The following is a 16,300-nucleotide window of genomic DNA, read 5'->3' as shown; positions in this document are numbered from 1 at the left end:
CCACCATGCCCGGCTAATTTTTGTATTTTTAGTAGAGACGGGGTTTCACTGTGTTAGCCAGGACAGTCTCAATCTTCTGACCTCGTGATCTGCCCACCTCGGCCTCCCAACGTGCTGGGATTACAGGTGTGAGCCGTCACCCCCGGCTTTTTTTTTTTTTTTAAACAACCACTTAATTTATTTTAGGACAGGACAGGAATTTACCATATAACATTCTTTTTACATAAATTCTCCCCCCCCCACTTTTTTTTTTTTTGAAGATGATAATCATTCTTTTCTGAAGTGAAGTTTGTTCGTGGACTAGACTAAGGCCATAAGATTAGAAGTTAGGATAATACATATTACACTATTAACTTTTAGCAAACTTTACTTTTGTTGAAAACCTTCTAAGTTTGGGATTTCAGTTATTCTTTGCTATTAATAAGACCCCGTTTAGTCCAAATTTACTTAGAATTGATGGTTCTAAGTAAATTCATGGTTCCTTCCTGGTTTTGTAAGTACTTTAAGGCTTGGCTGAGTGCAAACAGCTCACACGTTTGAGCAGACCAGTTATTAGGCAGTTTTCCTAACTCTGCTTCTATAAGAGTTTCACTGTCAATTACTGAATACCATTTTTGTTGTTGTTGTTGTTGTTCCTGTTCCCCACCCCCCGGTCACCCAGGAGGAACCATCTGTCTTCCTCTCCTGAAGGGGCTTCCTCCTAGGTCTGGTCAGACCTTTGTATGGTAAAGATTTAAATCCCCTGTTAGGAAACCTGCTGGGTTAAGGGAATTTTCAGTGGTTAATGATAAATCATCTTTTTCTAACAGAATAGCCCTATGCTTTAGGATTTTTGAGTTAGTAAACTACCTTTTTACTTTTTGACTTAGGATAGTTCTGAACTGGTGAGGTGTGCTCACAGTGAGGTTTCCTCTAAAAGTTATTTTTCTGTCTTCTGTTAGCAAAGCAGTTGCCGCTACAGATTGAATGCATTTGGGCCATCTGCGGGTTACTGGGTTAAGGATTTTTGATAGGAAGGCAGTGGGTTGTCAGTGGCCTCAGTGCTTTCCGGCTACGCCCTTGTTTACACTGACAGCGAGGTGGTATTGGAGTTTGTTATAGGGTCATGGAGAAGACCTTCAATTATTAACTATAGGTTTTAAATTTACCCTGGCTCTTAAAGGAATGTTTTTTCTTTACTGCTTCTGTTTTTCTCTTTCTTTCTTTGACTTTGTCTTTCTCTCTGACTCCATCTTTGTGTGTCTGCCTCTCTTCCCCCAACCTCTCTCCCTGTCTTTCCCCTCTCTGTCTCTCTCTCTGCCTCTAGGGTAGGGACCTGCAGGAGTGGAGCTACTCTGTCTTCCCCCAAGAAGAAAGGAAAAGTCGGGGGGTTGTGTCAGATTCAACCCTTGAAAGTAGTGGAAGGTTCAACCCCTTAACACCAGGGATGTCTCACCTTGCATGTCCCGGAAGGCTCAATCCCTCAAACCAGGGGGTGTCTTGTCTTGCTTGTCCTGGGAAGTTGACCTGTTTCCCCCCTTCCCCCCTCTGAAGGTCCTTTGCACACTTCCCACTCATGCTGTCCTCTCTGGCTGTTCCCCTAAGGGAGAATTAGGCCCCTCTTAATGTTGGCGTGCTGGTATAAATCCCATGGCAGGATCCGCTCTAAGCCATATAAGGTAGCTACAGAACCGCGGAGAGGACCCACTCACTTCGTTCAGCAGTAGGACTTGTCACCATCCACACAAACAACACCGCAAGCAGGGTTGTTGATGATCATTGACACACACACATTTAGCCCTCCAGAATTTGACCACAAAGGAAGTACTTTACCGGCTCCCACCTTCTCCTTCCTTGGCCTGTGCACGGAGTTGTAGCTGCAGTATGTGAGGATCCTTTAAGCTAGGTTGCTGGCCAGTCCTGCCCCACCCCACCCCACCCTACCCCACCCTACCCCACCCCACCCCTGGCATTGCTGAGAGCTTGGGTTATTCCTCGCAGTGGGTGGGTCTTGATATCTCACCCCTGAGGCTGCCACAATAGGGCAGGGTGCACCTCCTCACGAGAGAGAACCAGAGACTGTCCCCAGAGGGGAATGTAATCCTAGATGAGCCCCCAAATTGTTATATATAAAGTTTTGGTGCTGCAAAAAGAAATAGTACTCAAATATAAAAGTTCCTTTTGAATTCTGAGCAAGGCAAGTTACTTCTATATAGAAGGGTGTGCCGTTACAGATGGGACAATGGTGAGCACACACTTGGACAAGGGAGAGGAAGGGGTTCTTATCCCTGATGCACGTGACCCCTTGCTGCTGTGTTGTTCCTGTTGGTTAGGGTTAGACCGCACAGGCTAAACTAATTCCGATTGTCTAATTTAAAAAGAATGACGGGGTGAGTGCCTTGGCGGGGGTCAGGGCAGAGCAGGTAGCAGGTAATGGGACTGAGTTAGGGAGGAGCAGGTGATTGGAATATAGAGTGGAGCAGGTGAGTCAGGGTGGAGTAGGTAATCGAAAAAGATGCTTTATGAGGAAGTTAAGTTTGAAAGTAGAAGGCAAAGAAAAGTGAACATACTGACATATTCTTCGAAAATAAGTTTAGAACTCGTATCTAATACACAGCATCCCAAAGCACTGGGTTTACAGATGTCTGGCCCCATGTACTTTTTTGTTTGTTGGTTTTTTTTTTGAGATGGAGTTTCACTCTTGTCACCCAGGCTGGTTACAAGCAATTCTCGTTCCTCAGCTTCCTGAGTAGTTGGGATTACAGGTGCCTGCCACCACTATGCCTGGTTAATTTTTTAGTAGAGATGGGGTTTCACGATGTTGGCCAGGCTGGACTCGAACTCCTGACCTCAGGTGATCCACCTGCCTCAGCCTCCCAGAGTGCTGAGATTACAGGTGTGAGCCACCGCTCCTGGCCTCTGTTTTTTTTTAGAGATGGGTCTTGCTCTGTTGCCCAGGCTGGTCTTGAACTCCTAGCCTCAAGTGACCCTTCTGCCTTAGTCTCCTAAAGTGCTGAGATTACAGACATAAACCACTGTACCCCCATGCACTTAAGGAGCCAACCAGTCTTCTAGACAGCAAGAAGAAAGTGTATTAACTGGGGTAAATAGGACTCCTATATAACATCCAAAGCATGTGGGATTCTGCAGCAAACTGGGAGTACTTCTGGATTGGCCTACTGTCTTCTTTAGAACTAATTTCATTGTAACGGTTTAAGAAGGTGAATATTTTTACATAGTCAAGTGCATTAGGTGACATATTTCTTTTCTGTTAACTTGCTTCCTCTGAATGACCTAGTTCACTAGTGAACTAGAAGCCTGCAGGAAAGGAAGTCAATACTTAAAATAGTGTGTTATCATCTGAATTCCATCAAATAATGTGTTTTCTGTGTGAACACTTAGCCTCAATAATGACATGTCTGACTAGAGCAAGCTCCTCCAATAAGACGAAGACCAAGACAGCACCAAGACCAAGACTCTCTTTTTTGTTGGTTTTTTTTTTTTCGGTTTTTTTGAGATGGGGCCTTTCCCTGTTGTGCGCTGGCTGGAGTGCAGTGGTGCAATCTTGGCTCACTGCAACCTTTACCTCCGAGTTCAAGTGATTCTCCCACCTCAGCCTCTGGAGTTCTTGGGATTACAGGTGTGCACCCCCACAACTGACTAATTTTTGTATTTTTTAGTAGAGACGGGGTTTCACCCTATTAGCCAGGCTGGTCTCAAACTCCTGACCTCGGGTGATCCGCCCACCTCACACTCCCAAAGTGCTGGGATTATAGGTGTGAGCCACTGTACCCAGCCTGCATCTCTTCTTCTAAGGCTTAGGTTTTGCCCAGAATTCTCAATGCATGGAATAGCTCACACCAACCGTCATTGTTCCCACCACAAAACCTTGGGCTGCCACATGCATGTGGATCAGGTGAAGGGACATTTTTATATTTCTCCTACTCTTCAATTTGGATATCCACTGCAACAATTGCTGCAAAACCTGCTGTTCCAATGAGGGACAAATGGTGCCTGTTTAGCTTTGTGGATGCATTTGGATCCCTGATCATCATATGAAGAAAGAGAAACATCTGTGTTGGTTGGTATGGAAATTGCTAGAAGAATCTCCCAAGAGCAACAAAACCCTCGTAATCCAACTGGCATCAAATCCCAGCTCCCATACCCTGTCTTTTCTTGTGTATAGTTTTTTGTTTTTTGTTTTTCTTTTTTAGACGGAGACTCGCTCTATTGCTAGCTTACTGCAACCTCCACCTCCCAGGTTCAAGTGATTTTCATGCTTCACCCTTCCGAATAGCTGGGACTACAGATGTGCACCACCACACCTGCCTAATTTTTGTATTTTTACTAGAGATGGGGTTTTGCCGTGTTGGCCAGGTTGGTCTCGAACTCCTGACCTCAAGTGATCCGCCTGCCTTGGCCTCTCAAAGTGTTGGTATTACAGGCATGAGCCACCGCACCTGGCTCTTTTCTTGTTTTTTAATGTAAGCATTTATATCTATAAATTTCCTCCTGAACACTGCTTACATTGCATCCTCTAAGTTTTGGTATGTCCTGTGTTTGTTTTCATTTGTTTCTGTTACCTGATTTTTCTTCTTTGATCCATTGGTTAAGAGTATGTTGTTTAATTTCCACAAACTTGTGAATTTCCAGTTTTCTTTTGTTATTGATTTCTAACTTGATCTTTTTGTGGTCAGAGAAGAAACTTTGATATCTTTTTAAAGTTACTGAGACTTGGCTGAGCATGGTGGCTAATACCTGTAATCCCAGCACTTTGGGAGGCCAAGGTGGGCAGATCACTTGAGGTCAGGAGCTCAAGACCAGCTTGGCCAGCATGGTGAAACCCTGTCTCTACCAAAAAATACAAAAATTAGCTGGGTTTGGTGGCGCGCGCCTGTAGTCCCAGCTACTCGGGAGACTGAGGCAGGAGAATCACTTGAACCCAGGAGATGGAGGTTGCAGTGAGTTGAGATTGCACCACTGCACTCCAGCCTGAGTGACAGAATGAGACCCTGTTTCAAAAAAATAAAAAAGTTATTGAGACTTAACTTGTGACTCAACTTACATAGTCTGTTCTGGAGACTGTCCCGTGTGCACTTAAGATGTGTATTTTTTTGTTGGGTAAAGTGTTCTGCATATGTGTGTTAGAGCTGATTTGTTGTGTTGTTCAGATCCGGTTTTCTTCCTTACCGTTTGTCTGGTGGTTCTATCCATTATTTAGAGTGGGATACTGAATCTCCAACTACTGTTGTCCATTCTCCCTTCTATTCTGTCAGTTTTCACTTCGTATGTTTTGGTGATCTGTTACTAGATGTGTGTGTGTTTATAGCTGTAATATCTTCTTGTCGTTATTAGTATAGTCGTGTCACTTAATGACCAGAATGCGTTTTGAGAAATGTATCGTTAGATGATTTCGTCTTGTGAACATCACAGAATATGCTTACACAACTAGATAATATAGCCTGCACTTGGGCTATATGGTATAGCTTATTATTCTGAGACCACAAACCTGTATAGCATGTTACTGTACTGAATACTATAGGCAGTTGTAACACAGTGGTATGTATTTGTGTATCTAAACATAGAAAAGGTATAGTAAAAAATTGGGGCCAGGTGCTCTCGCTCACACCTGTAATCCTAGTACTCCAGAAGGCTGAGGAGGGAGGATTGCTTGAGGCCAGGAGTTTGAGCCCAGCCTGGGTGACGTGGTGAAACCCCATCTTTACAAAAAAGTAGAAAACTTAGCCAGTCTTGTAGTAGATACTTGTGGTTCCAGCTGCTCGGGAAGCTGAGATGGGAAGATCACCTGAACCTAGAGAGGTTGAGGCTGCAGTGAACTGTGATCGTGCCACTGCACTGTAGCCTGGATGACAGAGTGAGACCCTGTCTCAGAAAAAAGAAAGATAAAAAATGGTACGACTGTATAGGGCACTGACCATGAATGGAGCTTTTAGGATTGGAAATTGCTCTGGATGAGTCAGTGAGTGAGTGGTGAGTGAATTTGTAGGCCTGTGGCATTATTGTCTCTCCCGTAGATTTTATAAACATTGTACACTTAGACTTTACTAAATTTATGTGAAATTTTTTTCTTCAATGATAAATCAGCTTACCATAATTATTTTACTTTATACATTTTAATTTTTTCAGCATTTTAGCTCTTTTGTAATAACACTTAGTTTAAAACAAGCACATTGTACAGCTATATAAAAATATTTTCTTTTTATCCTTATTCTATTAGCTTTCTTCTAGTTTTTAAAATTTTAATTTATTTTTACATTTTAAACTTTTTTTGTTAGAAATGAAGACACAAACAGACATACTAATCTATGCCTATGTAGGGCCTAGGAAGGCCTGGGTTAGTATCATTGTCTTGTACCTCCACATCTTGTCCCACTGGAAGGTCTTCAAAGGCAGTAACACACATGGAACTGTCATCTTCCGTGACAACAATATCTTCTTCTGGAATACTTCCTGAAGAACCTGCCTGAGGCACTTTTGCAGTTAACTTTTCTTTTTATAGGTAGGAATATACTCTAAAATAACGATAGAACCAGGCATGATGGCTCACACCTGTAATCTCAGCAACTTGGAAGGCTGAGAGGACCACTTGAGGCCAGGAGTTCAAGGCCAGCCTGGGTAACAAAGCAGCACCCTTCTCTACAAAAATAATTTTTAAAAAATTAGCCTGGCTGGTGGCCCGAGCCTTAAGCTGAAGCAGGAGGATCACCTGAGCCCAGGACTTAGAGGGTACAGTGACCTTTGACTGCACACTACAACCCAGTCTGGGTGTCTCAAAACAAAAACATATAGTAAATCAACTGTAGAATAGTCATTATTGTCATTATAAGTATTAAGCACTGTACATAATTATATGTATTATACTTCTGTACCACTGACAACACAGTAGATTTGTTTATAACAGCATCAGGACAAATGTGAGTAATGCATCTAATGCGTCCCACTATAATGTTAGAATAGCTATGACTTCTAGACTTCTACGACTTCGCTAGGTGATAGGAATTTTTCAGCTCCATTATACTCATATGGGACCCCTGTTGTATATGCAGTGTGTCGTTCACTGAAATGCCATGTGGCATATGACTGTATATAATGTTCTTTGTCTCTTGTCCCTTTTAAAATTTTAAGCCTATTTTGTCTGATATTAGTATGGGAGATTGACAGACTTTTAAAGTAAGTATATTAGGTTTTGTGGGCCACAAAGGGTTTGTGTTACCTATTCTTTGTTTCTTGTTTTATGATGCTTTAAAAAACATTTTTAGTTTTAGGGCTATGCAAAAACAAGCCTGCGGTAGATTGCCAATTCCTCTTTTATCTTGAATAAAAATTTTTTAATTGTAATGAATTTTTAATCCTTTTCTTTATGGCTAGTGTTTTTGTCTTTTTCAAGAAATCTCCCCTTAACCTGAAGTTGTGAAGATACTTGTTATCTCCTAAAAGCAGTACTGTTCTGCCTTCATATTTAGATCTGTAATCCTCCTGGAACTGTATGAGGCAGAAAGTATCAGGCAGATGTTCATTTTCTTTTTTCTTTTTCTTTTTCTTTTTTTTTTTTTTGAGACAGAGTCTCGCTCTTTCGCCCAGGCTGGAGTGCAGTGGCGCCATCTTGGCTCACTGCAAGCTCTGCCTCCTGGGTTCACACCATTCTCCTACCTCAGCCTCCCAAGTAGCTGGGATTACAGGTGCTCCCGCCACCATGCCCGGCTTATTTTTTGTATTTTTAGTAGAGACGGGGTTTCACCGTGTTAGCCAGGATGGTCTCGATTTCCTGACCTCTTGATCTGCCACCTCAGCCTCCCAAAGTGCTGGGATTACAGATGTGAGCCACCACGCCTGGCCTCATTTTCATTTTTAGCCCACATTTGGTTTCTCTATACTAAGCACCATTTTTGAAGCAACCGTTTTTTTCTCAATGTTCTGCACTGTCGTCTTTCATAAATCATGTGATCGTCTATGCTTTAGTTTGTTTCTGGACTTTCTGTTCTGTTTTTTTGGTTCATTTTTCTATCCCTGAATCATCAGTGTCTTAATTTCTGCAGTGTTATAATATATCTTATTGTTTAGTAGAGCAAATTCTATGACCCCATTCTTTTTTCTTCCTTGAAACTCTGTTGCCCGGGTTGGACTGCAGTGGCGTGATCATAGCTCACTGCAACCTCTGCCTCCTGGGCTCATGTGATCCTCCCACATAGGTGGGACTACAGGTGTGTCCCACCACGCCTAATTTTTGTGTTTTGTAGAGATAGAGTTTTGCTGTGTTTGCCCAGGCTGGTCTTGAACTCCTGGTCTCAAACAATCCGCCCTCCCCAGCCTCCCAGAGTGCTAGGATTGTAGGCGTGAGCCCGCTCTGTTTGGCCCATCTCATTCTTTGTAATTGTCTTGGCTGTTCTAGGTAATTTGAATTTTTTTTTTTTTTTTTTGGTAAATTTTAGTATCAGCTTGTCAGGTTCTACACATACAAATTCAGAATTTGAAATTAAATCTGTCAGTCAATTTGGGTGAAAGTAGATATTTTTATAGTAGTCACTTAGTCCGTTTAGGTTGTCTTTAATGCCTTTGTTAAATTTTTATATTTTCTGTATAAAGCTCTTGCCCATCTTTGGTGTTTTTTTCCTAGTTACTTTTATTTTTCTATTATAGTTTTGGAGATGGAGTCTCACTGTGTTGCCCAGGCTGGTCTCGAAGTCCTGGGCTCAAGCAGTTCTCCCCCCATCAGCTTCCCAAGTAGCTGTCATGTGCCACCATGCCTTTTTTCGGTACTTTTATTTTTTGCTGCCATGGGGAATGTGTTTTTTGAGGTTACTTTTAAAAGTGTTTATTTGCAGAGATGATGCTATAACATTGCTGAAAAGTCCATTGTTAATGATCCTATACTAAGTGCTTAACTTATTATTTAATTGATCATTATTATGTTATTATCACTATTAGGTATAACCTTTACCTTTTCAATCAATTTACCCTCTAGATACTTGATGATAAGAGGTCATAAGGTCAGTTCCAGTCATTATGGCTTCTGTCTTTACTTGGTCCTCCTCCATGTATTTTTGGTTAATCCATGTGTTGGTGGTGGTGGTGATGATAGTTTTTTTTTTTTTTCCTTTTTTTTTTTCTTTAGACAGGGTCTTGCTCTGTCGCCCAGGCTGGAGTGCATTGGCAATCATGGCTCACTGCAGCCTCGACCCCTCGGCTCAAATGATCCTCCTGCTTCAGCCCTTCAAGTAGCTGGGAGTACAGGCGCGCACCACCACACCTAGTTAATTTTTAAATTTTTGGTAAAGACAAGGTGTTGCTATGTTGGCCAGGCTGGTCTCAAACTCCTGGGCTTAAGTGATCCTCCTGCCTTGGACTCCCAAAGTGCTGGGATTATAGGTGTGAATCACCGTGTCCACCCTAGTCCACATTTTTAAAAAAGGTTTTGTTTTAATTAATTTTTGAGCCTTTTCCTTGTCCTAAATTCATGCAAATTATTTCCTTTCAGCCCTCTGTTCAGTACTGCTTTGGGATTTTTGCTTTTTGGTGTGTGGTTTGTGCTTGTCTTAGATTCCCTAAGTGTGGATAGTTGGTAATACAAAAATGCAAAAGAAGGAAATGAAAACCAGTTCTCACAACAGTGTAAGATTCTACTAGGAAATACTACTGCTGGGTAATCTTTTTTAAAAAGCATCTCTTAGAGGACGTTATGACTTTCACTTAGTTTCAATGCCTTTCTCAATCAGAAACCCACCAATTTTTACTTCAGAAGCAGAATAAAAAAACAGGTTTCCTTCAGCTTTTTGTAATGGTAATTTTAGAACGTTTATTAGTTCTGAAAATTGAGAGTTACATAATTGTTCTATAGTATGGGCTTAGTGGTTTTTAGAAACAACAACAACAACAAACAGCCAATACAGGGAGAAAACCCTAGTCAGAATCTTTCTTGAAAGTGTATAACGAATTTGACATCTTTTCCCTTTGCTCCGTAACTTTTTTTTTTTTTTTTTTGAGGCGGAGTCTCGCTCTGTTGCCTAGGCTGGAGTGCAGTAGGCGGATCTCAGCTCACTGCAAGCTCCGCCTCCCGGGTTTACGCCATTCTCCTGCCTCAGCCTCCCGAGTAGCTGGGACTACAGGCGCCCGCCACCTCACCTGGCTAGTTTTTTGTATTTTTTAGTAGAGACGGGGTTTCACCGTGTTGGCCAGGATGGTCTCGATCTCCTGACCTCGTGATCCGCCCTTCTCGGCCTCCCAAAGTGCTGGGATTACAGGCTTGAGCCACCGCGCCTGGCCATGCTCCATAACTTGATAGAGAGTAAGTGCTGTTCTTTTCTTCGGGATCATAGACTATTAGGTTCTGAACCTTTATTATTCCTCCTAGTGCTTTTTTAAAATTTTGAAAATATGTATTTATAAGTGTCATGTAGCTGTCTGTTTGATTTTTTTTTTAATTTTTTAAAAAATTTTATTTTGTAGAGGCAGGGTCTTGCTGGTCACCCAGGCTAGAGGGCAGTGATGTGATCATAGCTCACTCTGGCCTCACTCCTGGGCTCAAGCGATTCTCCTGCTTCAGCCTGCCAAGTAGCTAAGACTACAGGAACATGCTACCACGCCTGGCTAATTATTGATTTTTTGGTACAAACAGGGTCTCGCTGTGTTGCCAAGGCTGGTCATGAACTCTGTAGCTGTTTATAGCTTTTCAGGTGTTATGAAGTTGTAGATAATTTCATACAAATTTTTTTTAGGGTAACAGTTTTTTTGATGACAAGCAGTTATTTATTAGGTGTTTTTATTAGTTGTTTTGGTTTAACTGGTATCCTTGGCTAGTATATTTGTCTTGTAGAAATCAACACATCCTGACTAAAATTTTAACAACAGTTTAGCTTACTAAATAGCTTTCTTTCTCATACTGAACAAATGCACCTGTGTCACCTCTGCAAGAACATTCTACCTCTTGTGAAAATTAGTTTTTTGTGAATGTGTGGATAATGGCAAATGTCCTCAGACAGATGCCAATCTCTTTCAACATTATTCTTTAGTGTGAGGTGGTTAAAGGAGGCTGACATATAGGGAAGGGCTAGAAAAAGGCAGAGAATTGCCTTTTTCAGGAAATAAGGATAAAAGGCACTTAAGGAAAAAAATTCTCTCACAGTGAAAAAGTGACAGTAGAAAGCAATGAGGTAATGGAATGTATGGTGGCCTTACTTAAACTATTTGTATTACCATGGCATTTACCATTTCAAGAATTAAAACAGAATTTGGAGTGGGGTGGTACAATGGAAAGATTATAAATTTTCATTTTTCTCTCCTTTTTTTTTTTCTTTCGAGACGGAGTCTCGCTCTGTTGCCCGGGATGGAATGTAGTGTGGCACTATCTTGGCTCACTGCAACTTCCACCTCCCAGGTTCAAGTGATTCTCCTGCCTTAGCCTTCCAGGTAGCTGGAATTACAGGCATCTGCCATCATGCACAGCTAATTTTTGTATTTTTGTAGAGATGGGGTTTCACTGTGTTGGCCAGACTGGTCTTGAACTCCTAACCTCTGGCCCACCTCGGCCTCCCAAAGTGCTGGGATTACAGGCATGAGCCGCATGCCCAGCTCAGATTATAAATTTTCTAGTATTTCAAGAAAAGCTTTTGAAGTAATCTGTTTTTTGAAATAATATCTCACTTTCTGACATATTTATCTGTGAACATGTTTTTCAGTTTTTTGTGAATTGTATATTAGGAATTAGGTGCCATTTTTATGTATATTTTTCTTTCAAGGTTATGTGAAGGTGAAATATTAATATTAGGAATCTTAAGGATTATAAACTAGCTAATTTATAGTTATCTTTATTTTAAAAGGAATGTGTTAGATCTAACAGAAAGTTTGGCCATTTTATGAGTTTTGTTTGTTTGTTTGAGACAGAGTCTTCTCAGCTTCGAGTAGCTAGGACTGTGGGCACACACCACTACACCTGGCCAATTTTTAAAATTTTTTGTAGAGATGAGGTCTCACTATGTTTCATAGGCTGGTCTAAAACTCCTTGTCTCAAGAAATCGTACTGCCTTGGCCTACCAAAGTGCTGAGATTACAGGTGTGAGCCATTGCCTGGCCCGTTTTTATGAATTTAAAATCTTGATATCGTGAGTCAAGGGCAAAAGTTTGCATTTATTGTTTTCCATTTTTCAGTTTCCTATATATGGTTAAGGGAAAATGTAAATAAATGCATCTTTTACATTTTTAGGCCCGGATTGCATTTCTACAAGGAGAAAGAAAAGGTCAAGAGAACCTGAAGAAGGACTTAGTAAGAAGAATAAAGATGTTAGAGTATGCATTAAAACAAGAAAGGTATGTGTGCATCATTTTGTTACATGAATAAAGTAGAATAATAGTGTACTCATGTATACCATTGTACTCTGTATTTGGCAGCTTTTTTTGAAAGGTACAAATCCTTGCCGAAATACATGATGCTATCTTGAGTTGATTCGTACTTGGGAAAAAAAGGCAAAAGAGATTAAGATAATTCAATTGAAATGTGTTTTGTTACAGAATCTAAATTTTGGAACTTAAAAAAAAGACAAAGGATAATTGATCTTTTTTTAACTTTTGGACATGTGTTACTTGGGAAACTTACATTTTTTTCTTTTACAGCAATAGAGTCTTCAACGTTCTTTGCAAACAAAGTTTAAAGAAACAAACATATTATGTTTTGTTATTGGAATAATATAAAATAAGAGTGACAAAAGGAAGAAGTTATTATTACTAATTTGTGATTAAATTTTCAGGGCAAAATATCACAAATTAAAATATGGCACGGAACTGAACCAAGGTGACTTGAAAATGCCAACCTTTGAGTCAGGTAAACTTGATTCTTCTGTTACTTTTTTGTTTTTAATTCATTTTTTATATAACAGACATATTCTCTTTATCCACATTTTGGTTTGATAATATTAGAGAATGACTATTGTAAACTGTCTGGAATTTGGGAAAAAATACTAAATGAATAAAAATAAGTAGTTTCATGTACATCTTAATCCTGAGGCAACTTGTCTTATCCTTAAGTTGAAATCTATGTAAAAGTGTGGTTGCATTTATGGTAGTAATTTGAGCTGAAAGAAGGAAGTTTAGGTATTATAGTAAATTTTTAAAATTTACTTAATTGTTTTGAGTTCAATATTAAGTACGTAGAACTTGGCAGAAACACACACCAAACATACAATCTGCAGTTGATTTATTTTTTAATCTTTAACACTTTCAGTCTTTTTTTTTTAGATGGAGTCTCGCTCTGTCACCCAGGCTGGAGTGCAGTGGCTGGATCTCAGCTCACTTCAACCTCTGCCTCCCGGGTTCCCACCATTTTCCTGGCTCAGCCTCCTGAGTAGCTGGGACTACAGGCGCCCGCCACCTCGCCTGGCTAGTTTTTTGTATTTTTAGTAGAGACAGGGTTTCACCATGTTAGCCAGGATGGTCTTGATCTTCTGACCTCGTGATCCGCCCGTCTCGGCCTCCCAAAGTGCTGGGATTACAGGTTTGAGCCACTGCGCCTGGCCCAACACTTTCAGTCTTAGCAGTAGAATTTTATTAGAGCTTCCGTTTGTTATCATATATATAAAATTAAGAGACCAAGATGGGAGTGGCATAGATTTTCTTTGACTTGGCTTTTCAGTGGTTATGAAGGCTTATTCTGTTGCCAGGAAACTATATTAGAATCTCCTCCTTGGAAAAAGCAAAAATCGGGAACAGAAACATGGAAGGTCTATTTGTTCCGAGCCATGATTATTATAGTCGTCTCTTTGCAGTTAAAGGGAGTAGAGTGACTTCACCAGAAAAATACCTGGTTAATTCAGAGCTTTTTTTTTTTTTTTTTTGGACTCATTTTATTTCCAGTATGGCTAGAATATTCAGAAAATAAGCAGGCGTTTCTAGAACTGTAGGGCTTGGTCTGTGTAAAGAAGGGAGACTAGTTAAAGCCACGTTGTACCTGCAGTAGAGGCTAAGCAGAGTCAGAATTGGCTAGGTGGTCCCAGTGTAACAGTTTGTATAAAGCAAGATAAATCTTTTTTGCTTGCAACTGAAATTGTGGCAAAACAAATCTGTTTTTATCTGTATTAACCTAAATATTAAAAGTTCCTCAAGTTTAGGAATAAAATAATATCCAAGTATTTTCTTTTTTTTTTTTTTTTTTTTTGAGGTGGAGTCTCGCTCTGTCGCCCGGACTGGAGTGCAGTGGCCGGATCTCAGCTCACTGCAAGCTCCGCCTCCCGGGTTTACGCCATTCTCTTGCCTCAGCCTCCGGAGTAGCTGGGACTACAGGCGCCCGCCACCTCGCCTGGCAATTTTTTTGTATTTTTAGTAGAGACGGGATTTCACCGTGTTAGCCAGGATGGTCTCGATCTCCTGACCTCGTGATCCGCCCGTCTCGGCCTCCCAAAGTGCTGGGATTACAGGCTTGAGCCACCGCGCCCGGCCCAAGTATTTTCTTTACAGGGCACACAATAACAGCGAAGTAAAATATTTTCAGTTATGTAGAAAAATTTGTCAGGGTGTTTAGTGGAAAACCAAACAAAGGGATGGGCAAAAATACATCGTGTGAACAAAATATTATAGAATTATTTACATCAGAGTATATATGGAGATAATATTAAATGAAACAATGTGGCCTTTTATATGCCCAATATAGAAAAGAAAATGTACAAAATATTGATTTGATCAAAGTAGAAGATATGTGAGTATTTATACTCCTCTCTCAGTAAAATAAATAGATATAGCCTAAACCTAACATTATAAACAGGTTATATTCAAATATAAAAGAGTTCCCTTTCTTCTACATTTAGAAAATAGACGGTCAGATAGAATAATAGGCAAAAGACTTAAAAAGACACACCACAGAAGAGGATATATAAATGGCCAATAAAAATATGAAGTGTTGCTTGATTTTTATTAGTTATTAAGAAAATACAACTTAAAACCACAATGGAATATAATTAGACACTGACCAGAATGGCTAAAATGCAAAAGAGTCAATATCAAGTGTTGAGGATGTGGAGTAACCAGAATTCATAGACACTGGTGTTAGGATTATAAATGGATAATGCTGCTCTGAAAGTGACTTGACACTGTGAATATTACTAAAGAGGATATAACATACATATCCTAGGTCAGGTGCAGTGGCTCACTCCTGTAATCCTAGCATTTGGAGAAGCCGAGGCATTGGATCACTTGATCCCAGGAGTTCAAGACCAGCCTGGACAATATGGCGAAACCTCATCTCTACAAAAAATACAAAAATTACCCAGGCTTGGTGTTGCATGCCTGTAGCCCAGCATTTAGGGGGCTGAAGTAGGAGGATTGCATAAGCCCGGGAGGTCAAGGCTACAGTGAACTTTGTTCATACCACTCTGCTCCCTCTTGGATGACAAAGTGAGACCCTGTCTCAAAAATATTTATATATATACCCTATGATCCAGTAACTCCACTCCTCAAAAGGCATATATATGTTCATCATGAAGCTTGTGTAAGAATGTTCATAGCCTCATTATTTACAGTGAAAATCTGGAAACAACTAGAACAGTCTTCAGAATTAGAATAAATGGATAAGTACATTGTGATATGTTAGCATAATAGAATGCTGTTTAGCAACAAAAGTGAGCAAACTGAAACTGAATGTGACAACATGGTTTAATCACATAAAACTGAAAATTGAAGAAATTATTATATCATATTTAAAAATCTCAGTAATTTTAGAAATCAAGATAGCGTTTGTACCCTTTTTGGAGTGGTTAGTGACTGGAGGGCACAAGGAAGGCTTTTGGGGATGCTGATAGTGTTTTGTTTCTTCATCTAGGTACTGGTTACATGGGCGTGTTCAAAAATTCCTTGAGCTATACACTTGATGTACTTCAAGAATATCCTTAGCAACATTATTTATAATAGAAAATGGAAACTAATTTCAACATTAGGGGATTGGTTAAATAGGTATATGTTTTCTATAGAATGTTATGCAATCATTTTTTGTGTTAATCTGTATTGCCATACAGAGAATGTTCAAGGTACATGTAGTGTCAGAAGCAGATTATAGTGCAGTATACACATTGGCACATTTTTTAAAAGGGTGGGGTTGTATTATGTATATTTTCAGGTAGAAAATATGAAATGATAAACACTAAAGCACTGCCAGTTGTTAACTCTTGGTAATAGGGTTTTAGGCAGTTGTATTTCTTCTTTTTTTTAGTATTTTTTTCTCCAGTGATTATGTGTTATATGTAATTTTAAAATGTTATAAACAGAAAAATCAGCAGGGGGACTATTTGAAATAATTATTTCTGGAAATCAAATAAATGCTTACTTT

At 40.0% G+C, this 16,300-nt stretch overlaps 1 protein-coding gene and 1 pseudogene across 2 annotated transcripts in view; one reads left to right on the top strand and one right to left on the bottom strand.

Annotated features, from left to right (window-relative positions):
• STRN3 (striatin, calmodulin binding protein 3) overlaps positions 1 to 16,300 on the top strand; it is a 145,701-nt gene that overhangs the window by 69,675 nt on the left and 59,726 nt on the right. For both annotated transcript variants that reach the window (XM_011941852.1, XM_011941851.1), the window contains exons 2-3: positions 12,197 to 12,300; positions 12,738 to 12,811. In XM_011941852.1, the coding sequence (XP_011797242.1) occupies positions 12,197 to 12,300; positions 12,738 to 12,811 (178 nt within the window). The remainder of the gene's footprint in view (positions 1 to 12,196; positions 12,301 to 12,737; positions 12,812 to 16,300) is intronic.
• Positions 3,791 to 11,205, bottom strand: LOC105511695 (annotated as a pseudogene).

Source organism: Colobus angolensis, unplaced genomic scaffold, assembly GCF_000951035.1.
Source record: "Colobus angolensis palliatus isolate OR3802 unplaced genomic scaffold, Cang.pa_1.0 Scaffold202, whole genome shotgun sequence".
NCBI classification, from domain to species: Eukaryota; Metazoa; Chordata; class Mammalia; order Primates; family Cercopithecidae; genus Colobus; species Colobus angolensis.
This window is presented reverse-complemented; position numbering and strand designations above follow the sequence as displayed.